The 26,081-nt window shown below is 39.0% G+C and overlaps 3 protein-coding genes across 3 annotated transcripts; 1 reads left to right on the forward strand and 2 right to left on the reverse strand.

Annotated features, from left to right (window-relative positions):
• Positions 1-2,148: 2,148 nt before the first annotated feature.
• Positions 2,149-8,994, reverse strand: LOC120421173 (transmembrane protein 184C). The gene is made up of 4 exons (XM_039584368.2): positions 8,317-8,994; positions 3,854-4,168; positions 3,584-3,790; positions 2,149-3,520 (listed from the first exon to the last, which is right to left on the reverse strand). The coding sequence occupies exons 1-4, from the start codon at positions 8,577-8,579 to the stop codon at positions 2,515-2,517; spliced, it is 1,791 nt and encodes a 596-aa protein (XP_039440302.1). The 5' UTR covers positions 8,580-8,994; the 3' UTR covers positions 2,149-2,514.
• A 223-nt stretch (positions 8,995-9,217) lies between these two features.
• LOC120421174 (cell division cycle protein 123 homolog) lies at positions 9,218-10,524 on the reverse strand. Its single transcript, XM_039584369.2, has 3 exons — positions 9,995-10,524; positions 9,639-9,940; positions 9,218-9,582 (listed from the first exon to the last, which is right to left on the reverse strand). Exons 1-3 carry the CDS (start codon positions 10,375-10,377, stop codon positions 9,236-9,238), a joined length of 1,032 nt encoding a protein of 343 aa, XP_039440303.1. The 5' UTR covers positions 10,378-10,524; the 3' UTR covers positions 9,218-9,235.
• Positions 10,525-10,554: 30 nt separating this feature from the next.
• Positions 10,555-24,341, forward strand: LOC120421175 (integrator complex subunit 1). Its single transcript, XM_039584370.2, has 4 exons — positions 10,555-10,673; positions 10,736-13,573; positions 19,147-20,502; positions 22,347-24,341. The coding sequence occupies exons 2-4, from the start codon at positions 10,751-10,753 to the stop codon at positions 24,297-24,299; spliced, it is 6,132 nt and encodes a 2,043-aa protein (XP_039440304.1). The 5' UTR covers positions 10,555-10,673; positions 10,736-10,750; the 3' UTR covers positions 24,300-24,341.
• Positions 24,342-26,081: the final 1,740 nt, after the last annotated feature.

Raw genomic sequence — 26,081 nt, forward strand, 5'->3', positions numbered from 1 at the left:
AAAATATTTAAATTACAAAAAACTAATTTCTGAAATATTTTAAATTTTCAAGAAGGACATTGCAAATTTTTTTTTCATGTTTTTGCCAAAAAAAATATAAACTTAATTTTTTTTTGAAAAAGTTGCCCTTTTTTAATAATTTTTTTTATCAATTTCATATTTTAAAAAGTAGGTTTAAAAAATCAATTTATTTTATTCTAAAGATTACTAGTTGCGCTAGTGTTACTACTTTGTGAACCATTTATAAGAACGTTTGCAAATTACAAAAAAAAACATGTTTTGCTAAAAAAAATACAAATTTTAAAAAATTCAAATTTGAAAAAAAAATCAAATTTCTGAAATATTTTTAATTGTTTTTGCAAAAACAATTTTTTTTGAATTTTTTTTTTTGCAAATTTGAAAAAAAAAACTTTTTTGGAATATTTGAATAAAAACATTGCATTTTTTTTATGTTTTTGCTTAAAAATATAAATTTCAAAAAAACGAATATGAAAAAAATAATGACCCTTGTTTAAAAAAAATTCTTCAATTTATAAAATTGCTTAAATCTTGTAGCTTCGTATTTTTTCCAATTTTGCCTTTGGATTTTTTTTAGTTTCTTCAATATTTTTTTTTAATTTCGTTATTTTTTATTTTGCTGTTTTGCTTTTTTTTAAGTCTTCAATTTTTAAATTGTTAAAGATGCACAGCAACCAAGAAGTTGTTGTCTTCTTATTCCAAAATAGGTAAACTTACGGACCCAATCCTGCAGCAATATGATTGTAAAAATATACAAACTTTGTTTTTAATTATTATGTAGACAGTAAATTAGGGGATGAATAAAAAAAATATCGATAGTCCCAATACTTTCTAAGATACTAAAATGTCTGTAACAAAATTCTTGGCGCAAATGCTCTGCTTGAGTGTACCGTTAAGTACCGTATTTTTTTTAAATTAATTTATTTCAATTTTTTTTATTTTCTTTTATTTTTTTATTTTTTTTTGTTTTGTTATTTTTTTATTTCATAAAATTTATTAAAATTTCTAATCTTTTCATATTTTTTTGAAACTTTTTTAAATTTCTAAAGTTACAAAAAAATCCTTATTTTTTATTCCTAATTTTATACAAAAAAAAATTATTTTAAACTTCTAAAATTTCGGAAATTGTAATTGTAGAGTGTAAGAGCTGGGCTGGGCTCCTATCTGCGGTAAATGTTACTCTAAAATGCCCGCCGGGGTTTAAACAACTAACCTTATTAAATTTCTAAAATATCGAAATTTTTTAAATAGGGCCATTGCGAATTTTATTATTGAATATTCGGCTTGAAATTTAGTTTTTTTTTTCTTGCCCGGAAATCGGAAATATAAATAATATTTATATTTAATGAATTATTGAACTCATAATTTGTTTGTTTTTAACCTATAATTATTTTTTTTTGTTGAATTATTGATTTATTTTATTTTTTGTTTTGTTTTAAGAATTCGAGAAAATTTATAAACCGTTAACACTTTAGGGTAGGGGTGGCAGTTTGCCGATGGCCACGCTCCATAGAAGAAAAAAAAAGTATGAGCAAATGTCTACTAGGGGAAGGAGGGTCTGAAATTTCCAACAAAGTGTTCGGATAATCGAATCTGGACTGTTTTTACAGCGGTTGGACAAAATTATCGGGACAGGCAATTTTTTGTTTAAACTCAAAAGTTTATCACTTTGCGAAATTGCAATTTTGATGCTACAAGAAGCATTAGAAAAGAAAATTATTCTAGTTTTTGAATATCTGCTGGAACAAGGTTATGATTTTAAGGAGTTTCCAGGACCATGAGATTTTTGCTCAATCCAAATTTTTCCCTGAAAGTATGTACACCTTATTATCAGTCGAATGCAACATGAAGCATAAAACTCCATTGAAAATCCGCTGAGATACATAACTCGTAGGTATGTTTTTTTTTAATTTGTGGACGTGATATTTATTAGTTATTTTTAAGCCTTTGGTGTTCCGTTTACTCAGTTTGGTATAATTCGAATAGCATCTTACAATTCTGTAGCTTTTCAATATAATTTGATATTATTTTTTACAACGAGTTCCGCGGGTAACTAGGGGCAGGGAGTCCAAAGCAGTTCTATTGTTCTGTAGTCTTGAGATATTCATTGTTTTTACTTTCTTTTATTTTCTTCTAAAATATATGTTAAATAAAATCACTTTTTCGATACATGAGCTTAAAACTACGCCTGTCTTCTTCTTCTGGCTAGTATAATTTCCTTGCACTCAATCAGAGTTATATTCGCTTCAGCACAGTTTTTTTTCTTATGCAAACAATTTAATTTCGGGACAGAAAGAAGCGCTTCGGATGATTCTGGGGTTGGTGGAAAAAAATGATCACATCAAACAAATAATGTTTATTTCTCCTCAGCGGAGTAAATATTTGATAAATAAGGCAGCCTTAACTAATAGATCGCGATAAACATTGACTATAAATACACTTTCGTAGTTTTTGTTTTTGTTCTTCAGACTGTTGCGACAAATCTCTTTTGCTAACTTACGCCCTTCGATCCGGATGATAGTTGATGTTATCGTTGCTGATTCCCTTCACGTCGATGCCCAAATCCTCATCCGGAGTGCTCAGCCAGTCGCTGCTGTTGCTCTCCGACTTGCGCAGATTCGGGTCCGAAAGGGAAGTCGCGTTGGTCGTGGTTCCCGTGCCCGATCCGGTAGCCGTTGTCGAGCCTTCGTCACTGCCGGTCGTGGCCAGTGCCCGCTGGTTCGAGCTGCTGCTGCTCGACTGCGTGGTGGCCGTCGTCGTTGTCGTCTCACTCTTGGTCAGATTGTCGAAGCTGGGACATTTGGTGAGGACGAGGTTGAGATTTTTCGAGTTTTGAAACTGGTTGAAAATGTTCGAGACTTTTGGGGCACCCTCGTTGGGCGTGTCCACCTGCTGCTGGCGGCCCTGCTTGGGTTTGACTATGCTGATGCCGGCGTCCAGCGTGCCGTACGAGTTTTGCTGGGTGGATTTGGGGGCGTTCGCGTAGAGTTGAGCACCGGAACTGCTGAGTCCGCTTTGGTAGCACTGCGCTCCGGAGGTGAGATTCGACGAGCTTCCTCCGCTGGTCGTCGGATTGACCAGGTACTGCCGTTCGGAGCCACCGACGCTTTCGCAGCTGCTGCTGCCACCTCGCGCCATCTGGTACGTCGTCCGACCCCGGAATCTCCGACTCAACGAACTGCCCACCACGCCCAAATGGTCACTCACGTCCTGGTGCACGTCCGAGATGTCCAGCATGTTCAACAGCGCACTGTACCACGATCCGTGGCCCTGGCCGTTGATACTGGCGCCGCTACTTCCGAAGCCCCCGACGGGGATGTTCAGCTCGTACGGCTTGTACGAGAAGCTGTAGTGGTGAGCCAGCGCCGCCACGAACATCTCGATGCAAATCAGAAAGTTTTGCAACTTGGACGACAACTGCTGGATGTCGTCGTTGCCCTCCGATCCGAAAATGTCCTTGATGACGCCGTAATACACCAGCAGATTGATCACGACTCCTTGGCTGGAAGTTTAAAAAGCAAGTTAATTAGTGTCAATCTGAAACCAGTCAACTCAAGATACTCACAAAAACGAGAAGAAAATGACCGCCTTGATGCAGAGAAACTTCGGAATTGGCCTCATCGGCTTCAGCTCGTCCTTGTTGGCGCGGTAGAACAGCACCAGGCAGTACATCGCAACGAACTGCGAACAGTTGTTGATGAACACCACGTACGGGAAGGCCACATCCGTCTCGAACCGACCCTCGCCGTAGACGTCCTTCACCTCGCAGATGCTGTTGCGGAGAAAAGTTAAACTTGCAACCAATCCAAACACAACTATTCCAAAGAAGACTCACTATGCGACGAAGGTGGTAATCGGTCTCACAACCGTATACTGCAAGATCCCGTGCTTGCAGTTATGGACGAACTCTCGGCCGGGCGGCCACGGTTCAACGAAGCACAGCGGAAAGAAGTGTCGCACCGGGGGCTTGTACTCAAGGGTCCGCTCCAGGTCCATCTCCAGGTTGAGATAGTTGAGCAGGTACTTCATAAAGTTGTAAATCACGTACGCCTCGTAGCACTCGCGGATACTGTCCATGTAGATGGCGTGCCGTGGGAAGAGCAGCGAAAGCCACGCGTTCAGCGCGTAGATCGGAACCATCCAGAGGATTCTGCGAAGAAAAGGAGGAGAAGCGTGTCTTTAGTATCATTAACCTTACCGGTAATCGGTTCCAGCTTGACCAGGAATAGTCAGCGAACAACGGCATGATCATATCATTCAATTTCATGAAGTTTGATATGTCGGTACACTGCCGTTCTGCGCATAATTGTCCCATGTCAGTTTTGGACGATTTTGACTTTATGACATTTTTAAGTTTAGTTGGATGTGTACTTTAAGAAAAACACATAAAATCTGGTACTTTGTTCTGAAACTCATTGAAAACAACACCAAGTCTGTTTGTCCCATCGTTGTACTTCTACGCATAATTGTCCCACCAAGTATTTTCTTACACGGAATCATTAGTTTTACTAAGCATTATTTCTTGTTTACCTGTGTAGTGTATAGCAAGAGAATCACAAATAAGGGTGATAAACTGCTAACTGGGGCGATTAGGGACACATAGGGCGAATAGGAACCAACGGGACAATTATGCGTAGAAACACAGAAATCGGTCGAAAAATTTCAATCGCGTTTTTCACAGTTGCACTTTTTTGAACATGGGACAATTATGCGTAGAACGGCAGTACAGGTAGTCAAAGTCAAACATATTATTAGCTCCAAAAGAATCGAATTATGTCAAAAACTGGATTTTTTGCGATTTTTAAAACTTTCTGGTCGAAAAGGACCCCAATACCGTATAGTTAAGGTCAAGTGGTTGGATGATTCATCATAAATCAGTGCGTTCCAAAAGCAGTAACGCTTCGTTATCGGACAGCAGGCAAATGGCTTTAAAATAAACCTGACCCAGGGTGGCGCCAATCATTGCAAACAATTCATTATTAATACCCGCGCGATCGTGTGAGACGACAGAGGAAACTCAACAAGCGCAATCGGCACTTGATCGCGTTGCGGAGCAAACGCAACACAGAGTCGGGTGGGGTTTTATGGATTGTTAGATAAGGTTTTTGTGTAATGTTTATAGGTTTGTGAAATGCTGTGGTACGATTGTTTAGGAAGCCGAGATGATAACGTAATCCTTTCAGTAGCAGCAACACCAGCGTGCACTTTGAGCAAGCAAATCGAGAACAAGTTTCTTGGAATAGATATGGATGGAAAACCGAAATATTCTTATAATGTACAACGATTCAGTCACTTCATTAATTATTTTAGAATTTTTGTTTGACAAGATGGCAATGGCAAAATCTTTTTTTTTCAAAATCTATCTACTATCCTAAACTTTAACGCAAAAGATGCATTTTTGGTCCCCTACAAATTTTCAAAAAATTCCAAATTCGTATTTTGGGAATTTGAGTTATAGTGATAAAACAAATTTGGAAGTGATAGGTTGAGTCCACGATTGGCGCAAAGCGAATGATATTTGTATGGGGAAAATTATCTTTCACATTTTTTACTTTACAAAATTAATTTTTAAATATTTAATGAAAATAAAACCATAGAAGTATAGCCCTGGAGGTCCCGAACAACTCTACCAAAGAATGTCTGATGCTAAAATGCGTCAAAAAAAGATACAGAGTTTGCAAAGTAGTGTATGGAAATAATCAGTGAAACTCACATTTTCTGCCAACATTGCCAAAGAAACCATGAAATACAAAACAAACACGATTGTTCTATTATTTTGATGAACCTTACTTAAAATCGTTATGAAGAAATGTTCAGAAGACATTATTTAGTTAAGTTGCACCACAATTCCTCAAACGTTTTAAAGTTTTCTAAAGTTTCCGCTTGACCTGGCAGTGTTGGCAAAAAGTATGATTTTTACCGAGTACTTCGAAAATTTGAACGCTCTGTATTTTTTTAGAAGCAATATAACACCATATTAACAATATCTATAGACTTAGACTATACTTTTACGGTGGTAGTTTCATAAATTAATGAAATATTAATAGTACAGTCAAAAATGTAAAAATTACAGTTTTCCCATTGTAATTTCCATTCAAATTTTAATCGCTTTGCGTCAATCGTAGACACAATTACTTGCTCCCAAATTTTGGGAGGTTGTTCGGTATCCCAAATGTGTTGTTGAAGAAATACTGCTGAATTTGTATTTTATTTATTTCCAATTTTTAAAAAATAAATTTTGGAACTTTTTTTCAATCTTGTTTTTTTTTATTTTTTTTTTATTTTAAAAGTTAAATTTTAGAATTCTTAAATTTTATATATATAAATATTTTTTAATTTTAAAATCGGGATTCTGATTGTTTTTTTATTAAGGCTGCTGCAAATATTGTTCCAAGTTTTTTTTCCAGCGCCACTTAAATATCGGGTCGAAAATTCAGGTTGCCAAGAAAATATTTTTTTCAAAGTACTTCAAAATTTTAACGAAACTTTGAGTGTAAAAAAAAATTAAACTTTAGTTAATTTTCGAAATACAGCGACACAAAAAGATTTTTTTTTCCATTTTTTCATTGAAATGTTGAAATTCTGGCTTTTTTTTGCCCCCACTCGACCTGGTCTGGAGCCGAGGGACTAAAACCTTGAAAAATATTTGCATCTGATTTATTTATGTTTGAAATTTCAGAATCTAATAAAATTTCTGAATATTGTATTTTTTATACCTTAAGTGTATTTTTTTGAAATTAGTTTTTTTAATTATTTTTTTTTATTTTGGAAGTTTTAAATATATTTTTTTATTTCCTAGGTTGTTAAATTTAAGAATTTGTAAGGATTTAAGTTTAATATATTTTTTAAAATATTTGTGATCTTGAATTAAAAAAAATCAGATTCTGATGGAATCGAAAAATTTTAAAAAATGAATTTACAAGCCACGGTTCCAACTTTGTATAATGTTAGAACCGTGGATTGTAAATTTAATGTGTATAATAAACCTGTCCATTTGTGTTGCAATCTTAAATATTAAAATTATGGAAGAAATGAGGTATTTTTTTACGAGAAAAAAAATTTCTTAAAACTTCCAGATATTTTTAAACGAGCCCATTCATGCTGAATAAGATTATCAATGCTGAAAAATGCATTTCAGATTATTTTCAGTTTCGGTTCATTAGTTCTCTAATTTCATAAAACATTTGAAGTTTTTTGAAAAAAAAATACGTTTTTGCCCTCCGATTTTACGGACCAATTTTGAAAGGAAGCCGGCTCAATGTTTCCTAGATGAATAAAAACAGTAAATTTTGGAATTATAAAAAATACCAAAAATTCCAAACAAAAAGTTTTAAATACCGTCAAATATCTACAGCTTCTGCAACCGCAGATCCAATGCTTGAAAAGAAATCTGTCACACAGCGCCTATCATGATCGTCATTGCTTGACGACGGTCGGTGATCTTTCTCACGTTTCTCGTCGCTCTCTTTCTTGTGCTTGCTGTGGTGACAGAAGTCATTTGAATGCGATCATGGGAGAGATGGTCGGAATCTCGGTAGAATGACAAACGACCGTTCTTTGAGCGAATGTTTTTCTTCTAGAGAGAGGTCAATGAGTGTGTGAGTGACTTTGCGTGGCACTCATTCGTTTGTGTGTGAAACGATCGAAAGCAGAATGTCAAAATCAGGATGTCGTGGTGAAGACGATTGAAGTGTTCTGGCACCTATTTATCACAAACAATGTCGAAATTTCGTAAGCACTGCCCAGATCCAATGTCACCCCTGCTGACAGTATAAAAAATTGGCAACTTTGGAAATGCGTAATGTAAAATTGAATCAAGAAATCTAGAGTTTATTTTTTGGTTTTGAAAAGGTCCTGTAATTGTGTTTCATAGAAATGTAAAATTCCAAAACATAAGAAAAGAAATTTTAAAAGCTAATAAGGCTTTTTATTTTAGATACGAGATTTATTCAAGTCCTAATTATGACAGTTTTTATTCTTTTCTCTCGTCAAAAACCATAAAGTGCTATGTATTCGAATGTAGATGTTCCAAATGACGATTCATGATCGAAGTGAAGCCTTATCAATGCTTTCTTTGGCCTTGATCAGAGGGAAACCCCGAGAATAGTTAACTGTTTTAACTAAATCAAAACAAATTGAATCGAAATGGACTATTAATTGAACGAGCGTCATTTCTGCTCCACTTCACCCCCGTCACAGCAATGGATTTTTTCCACAAATTCCAAACAACCCGAATGACAAACAAGGAAATCGAAGGCACTTCTAAGCCGATTAGTTGCCACCCCCTCCCAACTTTACCTGATGATGTGTTTCTGCAGGATTGGCCTGGTAAAGTGCACGACGTGTTGGGTAATTTGCCAGATCGAGATCGGAATCGCCGACAGCACAAACAACCCCCCAATCAGGATGAGCTGGTCCTTGCGGGAGAAGCCATCCTTGACGGAGTTGACGATCAGGAGCGGAACGACAATCACGACGAAGAGAAGGTAAACTAGAATGAGCAGTGGCCGGATCCAGGAGCGCCACTGGAGGCAGCAGCTTTGCAGCCAGGAAGTGCACATTGTGCTGCTTGGATTCTGAATACTTTTTTGCACAACTTGATTTTTTCACTGCTCGACGACGGCCATCGTCTTTGGCCTCATTTTTGTTTGCAGATTGCCTGTTTTTTTTTTTCGTTTTGTTTCGTTTGGCAAATTTTTTTCACTATCAACTTTCACTTGAATAACTCGATTACTTGCTTGTTGTCTTCTTTGTGAAGCAAGTCGGAATGTTTACAAGAAACGGTTGTCACGAATCGTCACGGCGTGAAAGTGAATATTGTTTTCGTTTTCTTCGCAACGTTTTGTTTGCGACGTAACAATAAAACACTGCACTTTTTGGCTGCGCCACAACACAACACTGCGCTGCACCCCCAAAATCGTAAATGTTTTGATTTTTCTCTTCTCTTTTGCGTTTGACGTTTTCTTGTTTTTCTGCTTTTTTTTCTCTTCTTTTTGTGGTGCAACTGTCAAGTTGACAAATGGGAGGGTGTTGGAGGGATAGTTGCCTCGCTTTTGTAGTTCAGCACCACCCCGACGGATTTCATCGTTAACGATTCGTTAACGTTAGCTTCAACAGCTCATTGATTCTTTAACGTTATTGCTTCGGCAAACTACTAGGCGATTCAAGGGAGATGTCGATCAAACAGAAATGTTAAGACTTTTGCATCATTCAAAGCTTATTCATCATCATCGTCCCCATTCGTTTGCAGGTTCCACTCGTCCATCAGCCTGTGGATCAACCCGTCACCCTCCGCCGGTTGTCCCGCTGCACCGCTCGCTCCCTGAAACATCTCCAGAACATCCTGCGGAAATCCGTAGTTGTTCCTTGGATTTGGCTGGATCCCGCAATCCTCCGGCAGGTACCGAAACTCCGGCACGTCCTCCTCCTCGATCGTGGCCGTGACCGCGTCCGCATCCAGCTGGTCGTAGTCGAACGCCAGGCTGTCCGAGTGGCCCTTGCCGTACACGTTAAAGTCCATGATGACCACGTGGTCCTTGGCCGGCCGGTACACGTCGAAGACGTCTGGAAGGTTTGAGAAAGTTAGCGTAAAACTAGTTAAGAGTTGTAGAAGTCCCTACAATCCTTCAGCGGGAACGCCTCCTTGATCTTCTCCTTGAACAGCGACACGATATCGCTGACGATGTCGTTCCGCTCGGTGGCGATGTGCTCGTGGTACGAGGGCCAATGCCGCGGCGAGATGGCCACCAGCGAGCGGCCCTTGACGAAGCACCGGAACTCCGAGCCCGGATGGATGTCGCACCACTTCTTGAGCACCACGTGGAAGCCGCCGCCGTTGGCCGGCGACGATCGCTCGGCAAAGTCCTCCTTGCAAAAGCTGGACGCCTTGAGCAGCTGGTACGCGTCGGTGATGTCCTTGACTCTGTTGAAAAGGATTTTTAAAGTGAATTGTTTAAAGAACTGTACAAGAAATTACTTCAAACTCTGCCCCAGCGTGATCCACTGGGCGTCCTTCGGACTGTGCCAGTCACTTTTGAGGAATGCCGATCCGCCCAGCTTCTCGATGGAATCGGAAAGCTTTTTACTGAATCCCGGGAAGGCGGGCAGCTCCTCCTCGTCATCCTCCTCATCGTCGCTGAACTCATCGTTGTAGGTGTTGAAGTGCTTCGTTTTGGAAGTATCGGACGAGCTTAGCACGGAGCACTCCTTTGGCAAAATGACCAAATCCTGCCGGAGATACTCCAAAACATCGTCCGGAACGGGAACGATCTGGGCCTTGATGGTGTTCTTGCGGAACTGATCGTACCAGTTGACCAGCATGCAAGCCGCCTTTTCCAGCTCGATGTTTCGCAGCAACATTGCGGTCGGAACTCACTCAACTTTTTAGAAATCTGATGAAATTTTGACAAATCGGCGAAATCCGACTCAGAACGGTCAAAATTCCGATGCTTGTTTATTTACACGCGTGAGAACTGTCAAACGCGGCGTGCCCGGCTCTTATCAAAAATCGACCAACCAGCGTAAACAATCGATCAAGTTTGAACCCTTCTGCAGACTTTTGTTCTAAGCTGCAAAAATCTGCCAACTTCGTCGACGAAGTCGCCAACGCACAACAAACGAAACGTCAAAAGCTGAAATCGCCGCAACAAAAACATGTAAGTTTTCAAGTTTTTCCCCGAAAAACCCCGTAAAATCGTCAATTTCCCCCAATTTTCAGTGACCTCACCCAGCCATGGATCGCAACAAGCCGGGTTCCAGCGGGCGCTCGTCCAAGAAGCAGATCAACCTGCCCCAAAGCGAGCTGTTTGCGCTGGGCAGCGTTCCGGAGCGGAAGCGCGATGCCGTCGGGATGGCCAGTGCCGTGGCGGCCAAAAAGATCAAGCTGGCAACGGCCAGCGGAAGCGCGGGTGGGGGGAGTTCTTCCGGGCTGACGGCGTCGCTGCCTGGCAGCAGCAAGGCCTCTTCCGGCGGGGACAGTTCCAGCTCGAGCAGTGTGTTGGAGTACTGGGAGCAGATGGCGCTGGATTGCGAGTCGGTGGATCTGGTTTCGTCGGTGCTGAGTGCGATTGACCAGCAGGACAGCGACAGTGTGGTGGGGTACATTTGCGGCGCGATTAAGCTGCTGATTTCGCCAAAGTCCAAGTCGGAGTCGGTGCTGTCGCTGTCGTTGCTGTATCTGGCCAAGATCCGGCCGCATTTGTTCTGCAACGAGACGATTACGTCGGCGTTGATTGCGGTGTTGAAGCGCGACAGCCAGAACTCGTTCAAGGGGAGGAACAATCCGACGGTGCACGTTTTGGCGTGTAATTTGCTGGCCCGCGGGTACAGCGATAAGAAGCAGTGGCCGGAGAGTTTGATCCGGACGTACGTTGAGGACGCCATCAACGATCGGGTCTGGGTGGACTACGAGGAGTGCGCGCCGTTTACGGATCAGTGCGTGGCGGCGTTCGGGAGTAAGATTCCGCCCAAGTGGATGTTGCAGCCGGAGCTGAGCACGTTGAATCCGACCAGCCGGGAGAACCCGATCATTGACGATGAACACTCGACCGACAGTGGGATGTTTGGGGACGCGCTGGGGAAGGATCCGGACGCGAATCCACCGCGCTTTGCGCACATTCAAGAGACGGTTGAGAAGTTGGTTGTGGAAGCGGCTAAGGATCAGCTGAATCGACGCCAGGCTCCGGATTGCTCGACCAGGAACTTCCTCAAGTTTCTTTCGCTCGCTTGTGGCATCCCAGAGGTGCGGGCGTTGGCCATTCCCCGACTCGAGCTGTGGATTCACAACGGAAAGCTGATGAAACCTGCCCAGGAGTTGCTGACCTTCATCTGCTACAACGTCACAGGACAAAACTCCAAGGACCACGAAGTACTCTCGAACCTGGTCAAAATGCGACTCAAAACTAAACCGCTGATAAACATTTTCATGATCTGCCTGAAAGAGATGATCAACTGCCAGTCGGAGATCCTCACGATGATGCTGAAATACGTCGTCCAGAACGAGCTGTCGAACGCTCGCAACCCGAACAACATGGGCATGCTGGCCACCATGTTCCAGGCCAAACCAGCCGAGTCCGCAACCCATCTGGCGGAAATCTACCAGGAATGCGTCCTCCAACGGGAAGACGTCCTCCGCACGCTGCGAGTCTTCCTTCGTGAACTGGTCAAAATGCTCCGCTACGACATCCCCCTGATGGTGTTCTGCAAGGCCCTCCTTACAAACCGTGCCGACCTGACCGCCCAAGTCGCCAACTCGGAATTTCGAGACCGCATTTTCCACTCCGTCGCCGACCTCATCTGTCTGTGCATGTTCCTGTCCGTGTCGCCGCAAATCCGCGAAGCAAACGCCTCCATTCGCAGCGGACGCGAACCGAAGAGTTCCCCAGCGTTGACCACGTTCTACCAGCAAATGTCCACGATCCAGTTCGACGCCCTCACCTGGATGCACGAAATCGTCCCACTCGTCTTCAAACCTTCCCCCAACGACTTCAAACTAGCGTTCCACAAAATTCTACTCCTCGACCCTCCGGAAGCGTACGCCAAAGGCGACCAATGGCCACCGGAGCCCGAACGAGCTCCCCTCCTCCGAATGGTCTCGGAAATCCCCCTCCAGCAAAACTCCATGCTGCGCATCATCCTCATCGGAATCACCAAGGAAATCCCGTTCACCGTCCCCGACACAATGGAAATCATCGAACAGCTCGTCCGCCGCGCCGGCTCCCTCCGCCACATCGACTACCCCCCGCTCGAAGTCGCCAACCTGGAAATCATCGATCTCCTCTTCAAAATGTCCGAGTACCACCACCCGGACAACATCGTCCTCCCCCAAAACTACGAACCCCCCAACCTCGCCATCTCATCCCTCTACTGGAAGACCTGGATCATCCTGCTCCTAATCTCCGCCCACAACCCCGCCATGTTCGGCTCCTTCTGCTGGGAACAATACCCAATGCTCCGCACCCTCATGGAGATGTGCATCACCAACCAAATCGGCCCCACAAAACCCTCCGACGAGGAACTCCAGGTCGCCACCGCCGAAAAGGCCCAAATCCTCGAGTTCGAAAACCACCTCGCCTCGAACGCCATCACCGAGCAAAACAGCCTGCTCCTGTCCCAGCTCATCCTGATGGACCCGCGCGGCGTCGCCCGCCGACCCCCCAACCAAGTCCTCGAGCAAATCCAAACCCTCAACCAAACGCTCAAAATCGGCCACCTACTCTGTCGCTCTCGCAAACCCGACCTCCTGCTAGAAATCATCCAACGCCAGGGCACCTCCCAAATGCCCTGGCTGGCGGACCTGGTCCAGAACAGCGACGGTGACTTCAACCACCTGCCGGTGCAGTGCCTCTGCGAGTTTCTGTTGTCCAACTCGGCGACCGTGATCGTGGAGAATAGTCGCGAAGCGGACCTGCTGATCTACCTGCAGAAGGTGATTCAGGACGAAACCGGCGAGCATCAGATCATCTGCGAGATTTTGGAGTACTTTTTGCGGCGGTTGTCGTCGTTTTCGAAGCAGTCGCGCCAGTCGGCGATCCGCGGGTTGAAGTTGCTGCTGAAGGTGAGTTATATTATAGCTTGGTTATTGTATTGCGATTGTTTTAAGTAGAAATTTTGCGATCGTATTTTACAAATTTTTGAATGTTTAAAAGTTTATTTTAGAAAAAAGTTCTAATTATTTGAAAAAGTTTGGCCAGTTCTCATTTTCGAAATTATAAACCAAATTCAAAAAAAAAATTACACGAATACAACAATTCACAACAATACAAAAAAAAATACTGTTAACAATTTGCTAAATATGTTTTTATCACTACATTTCTCGAGTTTTTTTAAAGGTCCTATACCCTATTGTCTTTCATATGTTTAAAGGACCTATACAAAAAAAAACTCTAGACCTATGAAAAATAAATCTTCTCCCAATTTGACGTCTTTTTCCGATATGTGTCCCAAAAATCTGAATTTTAATGAAATGTGAGCAACTCTCTACGAAATCGGCCGATTTCGACCATTTTTATTTTTTGTATTTTTTGATTTGACTCAAACTTTGTGGGGGCCTTCCCTATGACCAAATAAGGTATTTTGCGTCAATGGTTCACCCATACAATTCTGGCTGCTGTCCATACAAAAATGGTATGTAAATATTCAAACAGCTGTAACTTTTGAGTGAATTTTCTGATCAATTTGGTGTCTTGGGCAAAGTTGTAGGTATTGTTTAGGACTTTTGAGAAAAAAATAGGCACACAAAAAAAAAATTGCACATTTTTCAATCAACTTTTTTTTTCACTTAAACTCAATTTCCCAAAATACGTATTTTTTGATTTTCGAGATTTTTTGATATGTTTTAAGGGACAAAAATCCACAACTTTTGAGCTATAGAGAAGTATGGTCAAAAAATCTGTCGCCAAGTTATGAATTTTTGAAAAAAATAGTGATTTTTGGAAAAAATCGAAGTTTTATGCAAAAACAAGTTTGACATTATTTTTTAATGCAAAATTGAATTTGCAATCGAAAAGTACTTTACAGATTTTTTGATAAAAGGCTCCGTTTTCAAGATATAGCCACCGAAAGTTTGATTTTAGCGAAATATTTGCAGTTTTTCAATTTTTAAAAATAGTGACCATGAGTGACCATTTCTGAAAATATTTTTTTTGAAAAGTTCAGAAAATTTTCAATAAAATTGTCTAAGAGACATTGAAGATTGGACCTCGGGTTGCTGAGATAGAGCCGCTTTAAGAAAAAGAAACACGAAAATTGAAGTTTTCTAAATCTCACCAAAACAACCCACCATTTTCTAATGACGATATCTCAGCAACTAATGGTCCGATTTTCAATGTTAATACATAAAACATTCGTGAAATTTTTCGATCTTTTCGAAAAAAATATGTTGAAAATTTTTAAATCAAGACTAACTTTTTTAAAGGGCCAAACATTGAATATTACGCCCATTTAAAATGCTAGTCTTGATTTAGAAATTTTCAAAATATTTTTTTCGAAAAGATCGAAAAATTTCACGATCGTTTCATCTATTAACATTGAAAATCGGACCATTAGTTGCTCAAAAAAAATATTTTCAGAAATGGTCACTCATGGTCACTATTTTTAAAAATTGAAAAACTGCAAATATTTCGCTAAAATCAAACTTTCGGTGGCTATATCTTGAAAACAGAGCCCTTTATCAAAAAATCTGTAAAGTACTTTTCGATTGCAAATTCAATTTTGCATTAAAAAATAATGTCAAACTTGTTTTTGCATGAAACTTCGATTTTTTCCAAAAATCACTATTTTTTCAAAAATTCATAACTCGGCGACAGATTTTTTGACCATACTTCTCTATAGCTCAAAAGTTGTGGATTTTTGTCCCCTAAAACATATCAAAAAATCTCGAAAATCAAAAAATACATATTTTGGGAAATTGAGTTTAAGTGAAAAAAAAAGTTGATTACAAAATCTGCATTTTTTTCCGTGTTCCTATTTTTTTTTCTCAAAAGTCCTCAACAATACCTACAACTTTGCCGAAGACACCAAATTGATCAGAAAATTCACTCAAAAGTTACAGCTGTTTGAATATTTACATACCATTTTTGTATGGACAGCAGCCAAAATTGTATGGAGACTTGTATGGGTGAACCAATGACACAAAATAGCTTATTTGGTCATAGGGAAGGCCCCCACAAAATTTGAGCCAAATCAAAAAATACAAATAAAATCCATTTCCGGTTTTGGTAGAGAACTGCTCTATTGTCTTTAATATGTTTATAGGACTTATTCAAAAAAAAAAAAACTCTGGATCTATGAAAAAAAAATCTTCTTACAATTTGACATCTTTTTCCGATATGTGTCCCAAAAATCTAAATGTTAATCAATTGTAGAAGTTTTTTCTCTAAAATATTTATTTTTTAAGTAATAATTTACCAAAAATGTAAAAAAAAACTTATGAATTTTGAAATTTAGAATAAATCTATACAGCAATTCCCCACGAAAACAGCATGGAAAAAAACAAAAGTGCTCGGATCGGGCTCAAAATTTTTCTGGGGGTTCCCTGGCCGAAATAATTAGACCCGTATTTTTTTTGTTTGACCATTAGGGTGACCTACGCCGTGTTAGGGTGGTCTAAAAAATGGCCATTTTCGTCGATTTTCGCAAAAACCACTTTTTTCAAAAAATCATATCTCCGCGCCATTTCATCCGATTTTAGCTGTCCTATACGCAAAAGAAAGGTGATTAGTTTGGCTACTTGGGAAAAATAGTAAGAAGTTTCGAAAATCTAGCTTAACATTTGAAAAGGTCATATGAAAACTTAAAATGCTGTTTTGAAGGTCTCGGGACCAAAGAGCCTATGTCTGAAAATATTTTTATCGGATTCCTCGGAAAATTTCACATAACATATCAAAAAATGGTGAAGTTATGTTTTCGATACTCTGAGATACGATTTTTTTAAAATAAAAACTGTGTTTTTCGACGCGCCACGCGCAAAAATTGGAAAATGACGAAAACGGGGAAAAATCGACTTTTTTCACTAAAACTGCGATAACTTTAAAATTTTAGCGATGACCTATAGATGTTATGGTACCAAAAGTTGCGTCTTTTAATTACGAAAATTTTAGTACCCTAACATGTATAGGTCATCGCTGAAATTTTAAAGTTATCGCAGTTTTAGTGAAAAAAGTCGATTTTTTCCCGTTTTCGTCATTTTCCATTTTTTGCGCGTGGCGCGTCGAAAAACCCAGTTTTTATTTTCAAAAAATTGTATCTCAGAGAATCGAAAACATAACTTCACTATTTTTTGATATGTTATGTGAAATTTTCCGAGGAATCCGATAAAAATATTTTCAGACATAGGCTCTTTGGTCCCGAGACCTTCAAAACAGCATTTTAAGTTTTCATATGACCTTTTCAAATGTTAAGCTAGATTTTCGAAACTTCTTACTATTTTTCCCAAATAGCCAAACTAATCACCTTTCTTTTGCGTCTAGGACAGCTAAAATCGGATGAAATGGCACGGAGATATGATTTTTTGAAAAAAGTGGTTTTTGCGAAAATCGACGAAAATTGCCATTTTTCGGACCACCCTAACACGGCGTAGGTCACCCTAATGGCCAAACAAAAAAATACGGGTCTAATTATTTCGGCCAAGGATCCCCCAGAAAAATTTTGAGCCCGATCGGAGAACTTTTTTTTCGAATCATGCTGTTTTCGTGGGGAATTGCTGTATATATATAAAAAATTTCGACGGTTTTGTTCGAACGCGAATCAGTTCAATACGGAGCGTCGGATCGAGGTGCTTTTTGTTGCGTTGGGTTCGTATAAGCCCAAGGAAGGTTCTTACGCTAACTAATTGACACTTTGGCCACTCTGGGACCGATTCCGGAGCATCTGCAGATTGTATGGGAAAAGTTGCGTAAAATCAAATTTTGATCACAGGAGGCTGAATAAGCAAACAAGCTATACGTCAACAAACAAAAAAACACAAGACGAAGTTTGTCGGGTAAGGCTTGTTTAAATATATTTTTATTGAAATGTATTTGAAAACAATTAAAAATTTTAGATCGAATTTTTTTTATAACCTCTATATTTTTTTAACTTCAACTTATTTAGGTTTTTTTTTATTTTAAATGTCAAAAAATTTATACTTAAAATAAAACTTTAGAATTGTTTATTTAGACTAAATTTAAATGAACCAAAACTGATAATTTTAAAGTGTCACAAACTTTTTTTTTAAATCGCTTTTAAAAAAAATATTTAAAAGCATTTAAAAATTACTTGAAATTATAAATAATAGATTTTGATATTTGTTACTTTAAAAATCTTAAAATTTTTTAGAATTTAAATTTTTTTTATTTTTTAAATATTGTTAGAACAGATAAACATAAAGTATTAGAACTTTAACCACAGTCTGTGCTTTAACATTAGAATAAATTTAAATTTAAATCGTCATAAACTTCAATAATATTTTTTTAAATCAAACAGAATTTAAAAAAATAATAGCATTTATATGATTAAAAATATTAGAATTTTTTAAAATTTGTAAATATTGAAAAGAAAACAAAACATCGAAATAGGGACCACGTGGACTCTATGTTGAGAAAGGGGAGAGGGGGGGGGAGGGGTTGGCGATTGTTCACGCTCCATACAAAAAAGTTTTAAGAGGGTTAAGATTTCCAAAAGTGTTTAAACGTGGTTTATGGATGGTCCCCTACAGTCCAGACTCGATTATCCGAAGTAGTTCATGGGTCATGCTTAAGCTCAACAATAAAAAATATTTTTTCCGTGATTCGATTTCCGAAGTGAATTTTTTCCGAAATCTTCGAATAATCGAGTCTGGACTGTATATTGAAATTTAAAAACATAACATAGAACTTTACAATTTTCAAATTCACAGTAAATTTAAATATGAAAAACTCTAAAACATCACAAGCTTAGAAAATATTTAAATAAAACCTTTTAAATGCATTTAAAAAAGATTGAAATTAAAAATTTATAAATTTTAAAAACATTATTTTATTCAATATTATTGGAATTTAAACAAGTAACAATGAACTTAAGAATTTTTAAATTTAACGCAAATTTAAATATTACAAAAATTGAACATTTTTAAAGCGTCACTTGTTTATCTTTTGAATTTTCTGAAAAAATAAATTCAGGACCAGATTATCCGAAAGAAATTCGAAATTATTGCCTTGGGATAATCAACGATGTATTTGTTGTTAAGTTAGGTTAAGTAGGTTTTCAAATTACAGTTCATGTTCAGTATTTTGCAAAACACAAATAATAATAGCTAAGCAAAACTAGAAACATGTTTGAGTTATGTTATAAAAGTAATTTAAAGTAAACAATATTTTACATTGACGATCTCGAGATATCCCCTCGTAATTTGTCGATCAGTCCAGTTAGTGAAGTATTCTACAAAGATTTTTAATTTTGATTGTTTTTTTTTTAATTTCTAGATTTCATTTTAAAAAATCAATCACGCAAACAAAATAATTTTTTTTAAGCAGATTGAATATTTTAAAAATGATCTAAATGTTTAGATTTCAGTTTTTGAGTAGACGATCTTCGATCGTTTGATATCAAAAGGTCGCTTGCAATTTTAACAAACCAGTTTGAATTGTAACCAATGTTTTTTTTTTCTTCCAGGTCTTCCAAGAGGACAACGACCCGGTCCCCATCGAGAGCAACAACTCCGACTGGCTCCTACGCTACCTCCCCACAATCCCGCACTTTGTCTACGTCCGTCCAAACGTGGTCGTCCAACTGCGCGCCGCCTGCCAGGTCGAAAACATCCCCGAACTGGTCATGGTGTACATCCAGTTTATCGCGGCGCACACTTCCCTCGACTCGGAACCGGACATGCTGGAGCACGTGATGGACATGTCGCATCTGATCGTTGAACGCAGCACCATCTTTTCGCACATCATCCCGACGGTCACCGACCAGAGTGAGACGCGCGTCCAAACGCTGAACTGTCTGTTTGTGATGTTCAACAACTTTTTGATCAAGTTGCGCGAGTACAAGATCACGCAGGCGTTTACGGAGTATCCGGATCTGCTGCTGGTGCAGTTTGCGGACGAAACGCAGTGCCACATCCATCTGAACATCATCCAGGGCTTCGTGATCTTGCTGACCCACTCGGCGTTCATTCCGATGGCGGCGCAGATTCTGGACTATTGGTTCCCGGAGGGAGCGCCACCGCCGCAGGCGTTCACCATCGACACGACGGAACCGGTGCAGATTCTGCCCGATTGGCTCAAGCTGAAGATGATTCGGAGCAACGTGGATCGGCTGGTGGACGCGGCGTTGATTGGGCTGACACCGGACCAGATCGTGCTGTTTGTGCAGAACTTTGGAACGCCGATCAACTCGATGTCGAAGCTGTTGGCGTTGTTGGATCGCGCCGTGATCGAGCAGTTTGAGGCGGTCAACAGTGCCATTCTGCACAAGAAGTATCTGGCACAGCTGGTGGAAATTCAGCAGGCTCGGGGTGCGAAGAACGGACACATTTCGATTCAGGCGCTCGAGTTGGACAACCAGTCGATCGGGGATCCGCCGATGATGACGGTGACCGTGATGCAGCCGATGAAGGTTGATTTCGGGGAGGAAAGAGTGCGAACCATTTCGGAGCAGAGCAAACCTGCCTCCAAGGGGAAGGAGATTGAGGAGGCGGTTGAGATCATTCTAACCCATCCGGTCATCAGTCAGCCGAACATGGCGAAGTATCGCAAGCTGATTCAACGCCTGATGGTCGGTGGGAAGTCGGCCAAATCGCAGGAGTACACCGCCAACAAGGTGCTCAACTATTTGGGTCGGTTGGTTAAGAGTTCGCAGGGTCAGTACCTGGTCAAGAACTGGGTCCAGAATCCGCAGATGTGCTGCTTCTTCCGGTCGCTGCTGGAGATTGCGACGGAAAAGTTTGAAAATCTCAACTATTTGCTGCACGTGCTGGACGAGATTATCAAGTTCATGAACCCCGCGCCGAACACGGTGTTACTGCAGGTTTGTTAGATATGTTTTTTTATATTTACATAATTACAAACGTTCTTATTATCTAGATGATTTTTATAGTCCTATAAACATATAAAAAACAATAGTTTATAGGACCTTTCAAAAAAAAACTAGATTTTCAGTTGAGCGACGATCTTAACATTACCATAGTTTATTTTAGATCTGCGGTCGAAATATTTTATTTTTATTATTATTTTAAAATCAAACTCAGCCCATTCTCAATTATCCGAAGCTTTGATTGTTATAATGATGATTGAGAAACCCTCAAAAGTGTAATAAAAATTGCTAATTTTTCAAATAATAAATATTTAAAAAATTTCAAATAATTTTAATTTTCCAAAGTTTTAAAAATTTATATTTCGATATGTGTTGTTAAAATTTAAGCAATTTCAATAATTTTTTTATTTTAATTTTTTTTAGGAATTTAAAAAAAAATAGTTAAAAATTGTAAAATACTTTGAAACTTAAAAAAAAATCTTTAAAATATGAAAGTTCATAAAATTAAAAAAAAATCATGAAATTCATAATTAAATTAATAAGTTCTAAAAAATATATGTCTACATGACTCCAAATTAGGTTTCTAATTTTTGTCATTTTTGCAAATTAAAATTACAAAAATACAAAAAATCACAAAAATTGCTGAAATAACAAATGCAAATGCATTTTTTGTAATTTTTTTTATCTTTGTTTTTTGTTTTCTGTGATTTTAGTTTTTTTAATTTGTTTTTTTTTATATTTTTTGTAATTTTTATAATTTTTGTAATCTTTGTAATTTTCGTAATTTTTCTATTTTTTTAATTTTTAAAATATTTGTTGTTTTTGAAAGTTCTGAAAAAAAATTAATTTTGGAAAATGTTGACATTTTTGGAATCGTTGAATTTTTATTTTTTTAAATTCCTAAAATTTCAAAAATTCTGATTTTTTTTTAAAAATTTTTGGATTTTTTTTAAAATTCGTAGTAACAGTTTAATAGGTCGAATCTGCATTTGCAAGCAGTCTATCCCTTTTGCTCAAGTGACAGTTCACGTCAAGTAAGAATTAAAATTAAAAAAAAAGAATTAAATTTTGAATTAAAAGAATTAAAAAATTGTAAAAAATTGTATTTTTGAAATTTTAGGAATTAAAAAAAATAAAAATTCAACGATCCCAAAAATGCCAACATTTTCCAAAATTATTTTTTTTCACAACTTTCAAAAACAACAAATGTTTTAAAAATAAAAAAAATACAAAAATTACGAAAATTACAAAGATTAAAAAAATTAAAAAAATCCCCCTCTCACTTGACTTGAACTGTCACTTGAGCAAAAGGGATAGACTGCTTGTTTACAAACGCAGATTCGCCCTATTGAAATGTTACTACGGAAATATTAAAACCTTTGAATTTATTAAAACTTGTTTTTTTTGTAAAATAATTTAATGATTTAAATGATTTAATCATTGATGCTTGATTTAATGATAGGTACTTGTGAAATTTTTGAATTTAATATTTTACAAATTTTGATCGTAATTTTTTTTGGAAATACGATTCAGTGAAATTTTCATCACGATTAGTTTAAATTTAATTTTAATATTTTTTTGTTGTTTTTACTCTTTGGATTTTCAAATTTTTAAATTTTCTGAATTTTTTAGGTCTTATAATTTTAGAATTTAAAAATGTAAAAAGTTCATAAATTTTAGAATTTTTACCTTTAAGATTTTTTAATTTCTGGGCATACCGTTTTTAAAGTTTTGATGTTTTTTATTATATGCTTTAGCACAGTAAAAATATTGTTATTGTAATATTACGATCACTTCGAATAATCAGGATGATAACTTCGATTTTTAATTTCTTGCAGATCCTAGTTGGAAAACGCGCCCAGCTGATCAAGGTCGCCCAGAAGGACACCTTCCAGACGCAGTCGCAGTCCCAGAACCTTCTGCAAGTCCTTTCGACCACGAAATCTTCAGAAGTGGAGAAAAAGGGCAAGCAACAGCTGCGTCAAACCGACAGCGACGAAATGATCAACGTGATCTCCACCATGCTGAAGAACTGGAAGGGCGTCAAGTCGGAGTCGGCGTCCGCTGAGCTGCAGTACGACAAGCGTGGTCTGCTGGTGGATTGGCTGGCCGAGGCCGACTCCGAGCTGGTGCACGTCAACAAGGAGCAGCAGATGGACATGCTGTTCAACAAGGCACTGCCGGACTTTCGGCCGTATCTGCTCTCGTTGATGAGCCACCAGGTGAGCTGGGCGACGCTGCACCAGACGGTGGAGGTGCTGATGGAAAAGTTCAACCCGAGTTACGATCCCTGCTCGGTGCTGGACTTTATCGACACGTTGACGCGCAATCCCAAGCTGTGGCAGGGACGGGACAAGGCCGTTCCCAAGCACGAACAGGCCGAGTACGTGGTGATGCTGAGTGAGGGGCAGGTCAAGACGTTTATCGACTACGTGTTGGCCGAGGAAGATCGCGACAAGATGAGCCAACGCGTCAAGTTGCTTGTGCAGTGCATCAGCTCCAAGTACGACTATTTGAACTCGATGGTCGAGTACGCGGACGCGAAGAATGATCCGGCGTCGAAGCTGTTCCTGCAGCATCTCTATTTGAATATTCCGCCGATGAAGTTTTTGATGCCGCACGTCAAGGCTGTTTATGACGCGGATGTTCGCAACGAAATTGGTTGCGTTGGGGATAAGTTTTCGTACTACATCTTGACTACGATCGCTTGCCTGTCGAATCCGCGCGACTTCCAGCAGATGTCTGCCGAAATGGAGCTGATCGTGCGGAAGTTGGCCGCCTCACACCCGGTTTTGCTGCTGCGCCAGCTCTCCGTTCTTGCTACCCTACTCCAGGGAAGAGCTCACATGGACTTGCAGGTTCTCCGCGCCGAATATCACTTCCACCTGTTCCATCTGGTCATGGGAATTTTGGAACTGCTTCAACCACTCGTCTTCGAGGACAGCTACAGCGTTGGACTGCAAAACGCCCTCGACTGTTACTTCGCTCTGCTTAGAAATCACGGCAACGTCAAGGAAACCTACACCCTAATCTACCGCTTCATGGAGTTCCTGCAAGCTTACATCGCTGCAAACCCCAAATCAGCCACCATCTTCATCCAGCAATACTTCGACCTGCTGAACGACCTGGCTCAACAGCACTACGACCTACAATCCCTTCAACAACTCGTCCAAGGCCTATCAATGCTCAAGCAACGCACCCCACTCGCCATCACCGAACCACAACAAACCCCAACCGAACCAACCCCCGGAACATCCAAGGACGTCAAGAAACCAACCCCGGACCAGCACCAATCCGCCACCGCCGTCATGATGACCCCGTACGTCAAAAACGAAATCCTGCCCCAGCACTGGCTCGAACTCACCCACGCGCTCCGATCCCGCGACATCGACGACATCTCAATGCCCCTCCTCGAAGTGGACGCCCTCACCGTCAAGCGACCCGCCCTCCTCGAGGACGTCTTCGACGACGTAATCCGCTTCCTGACCCATCACTCCGGCTCGATCCGGCAAACCGCCCACTCGCTGGTAACCCGTTGGCTCAAGCAGAACCCCGGCAACTTCTCCACCAACAGTACCGCCCTGACGGCGTTTGTGGGCTGTCTGTACCACGAGGATGTGGCGGTGGTGCAGAGCGCGCTGGACAAGACAACGGAGTACGTGCTGTGTCTGCAGGAGTACGCGCCGCAGATTTTGGTCACGTTGTTCAATTTGGGCATCGGGTGCAAGATCAACACGTACACGGCGATTCGGCGGTGCGTGCAGGCCGTTAAGAAGCAGCATGCTTGTTAGAGTGTGGGGGGATGATTGAAAAATGTAACAATTTTGGAATAAAGTATTGGATCGCAGAGAATGTTTTTTTTTGTTTTCTGAAATACCTTATAGATTAGATTAGCGTGGTTATTATTGCACTCGATCGTGATATTTCGAGTGAGTCTACGAGCAAAGCATACCTATCTCGCATCGACCAATCTGGCTGAAATTTTGTTGTTTGTACATATAAAACTAGCATCTGGGCCAAATACAAGCACACTAGGTCAACGGGAAGTGGGGATAATCGGGACACAAAGTTTGAAGATTCTAAAACATCAAAAATCTTAAAAAGGCTGTAACTTAAGCAAAATTGAATTTAATTTCAAAATTAAAAAAAAAATCAAAGTGAAGTTTTGCATCTCAATTGTTTAAATCTGAAGGGAGTTATCGACATTTTAGTGAAGAAATAGTCCAGATATCAACTCGATTCGACCTGGAGCTTGTAGGGAACATCTGGGACTATCATCTGAGACTGAGAACGCTTTGGGTAAGGCAACTTTAAAATTTCTAGTGTTTCAAAATTGCAAAAAAAATACAACCTTCAGTAAATTTTTAAAAATTAAAAAAAAAAACAAAATTTGAAACATAAAAAAATTATAAAAATTAAAAACAAAATAAGAGTTTAGGATTTACTGAACAAGAAATATTGAATTTTGGAACTCTTTTACCTTGATTTTTTTATTTTCCACTTTTTGAAATTTTAGAACCTTTTAAAATTTTAATTTATTAATCGCTTTCTCAAAATTTTGAAATTTTTTTTTGAAATTCTTAAAATATTTAAACATTTTAAAAGTTTTCTAAATATTGCAATCTTTTAAATTTAAAAATAAAATTTAAATTTAAAAAACCATATCAAATTTACTTTCTATTCAAATTTAAGACTTACTAGAATTTTTTATTAAATATTAAATAAAAAAAATTATAACAAAACAAATAAAAACTAAAACGATAAGAAAATCTCTACGAGTTTCATTATTTATAAGTAAATCTTTCCCAGTTCCTGAGGGGAACACCCTTGAAGAGTATCGGGGCCGGCATTTACAAAGCGGATTCAGTGGCTATTTCATTCTCAACTTAATGTTAACATGTTAAGGTTAATGTTAACATTCCATAGGTCGCCTCCCTAAGGTGTCGTGATAAGGTCCAGTTTGTGACGATACACTACCTTCCCTTTACTAAGCAATCGAATCCAGAAGAGAAACGATCACCAGTTGTGTTGGTCCGAGCCGGGATTTAAACCCCGATCTACCGCTTACTAGGCGGGAGCGTTACCACTAGGCTACGTGGCTCGGTCATAAAAATTTACATTTCTTTAGGAAAATCAACAACAACAAACTTTTCTGGAGAATGTAAATGTGAAAATAATGAAGTAAAAACCCGTTTGAAAGCCTCAAATCATATTTTAATCCAAACTTTGGCAAATACGGATATTTAAACCCGAGAAAAAAACTAGTGAAATTCTTGAAGTTTTTAAAATTCCTACAATTCTTTAATATATTTTGTTTATTGATGTTTTACCTTTTTTGAAAGCTTTCAAAACTTTTAAAAACTTTTGAAATTAAAAATTATATATTTTTTCAATTTCTGGAACTTAAAAAATTTGTTACCCGAGAAAAAAAACTAATGAAATTCTTAATGTTTTTAAAATTCCTGGAATTCTTGAAAAAAATCTTTTTTTTATTTATTTTTTGAAGATTTTTAAACTTTTGGAATAACAAAAAAATCTGGAACTGATTTTTTTTTGTGATTTATAAAATGTTT

Source organism: Culex pipiens, chromosome 2, assembly GCF_016801865.2.
Source record: "Culex pipiens pallens isolate TS chromosome 2, TS_CPP_V2, whole genome shotgun sequence".
In the NCBI taxonomy this organism is placed as follows: Eukaryota; Metazoa; Arthropoda; class Insecta; order Diptera; family Culicidae; genus Culex; species Culex pipiens.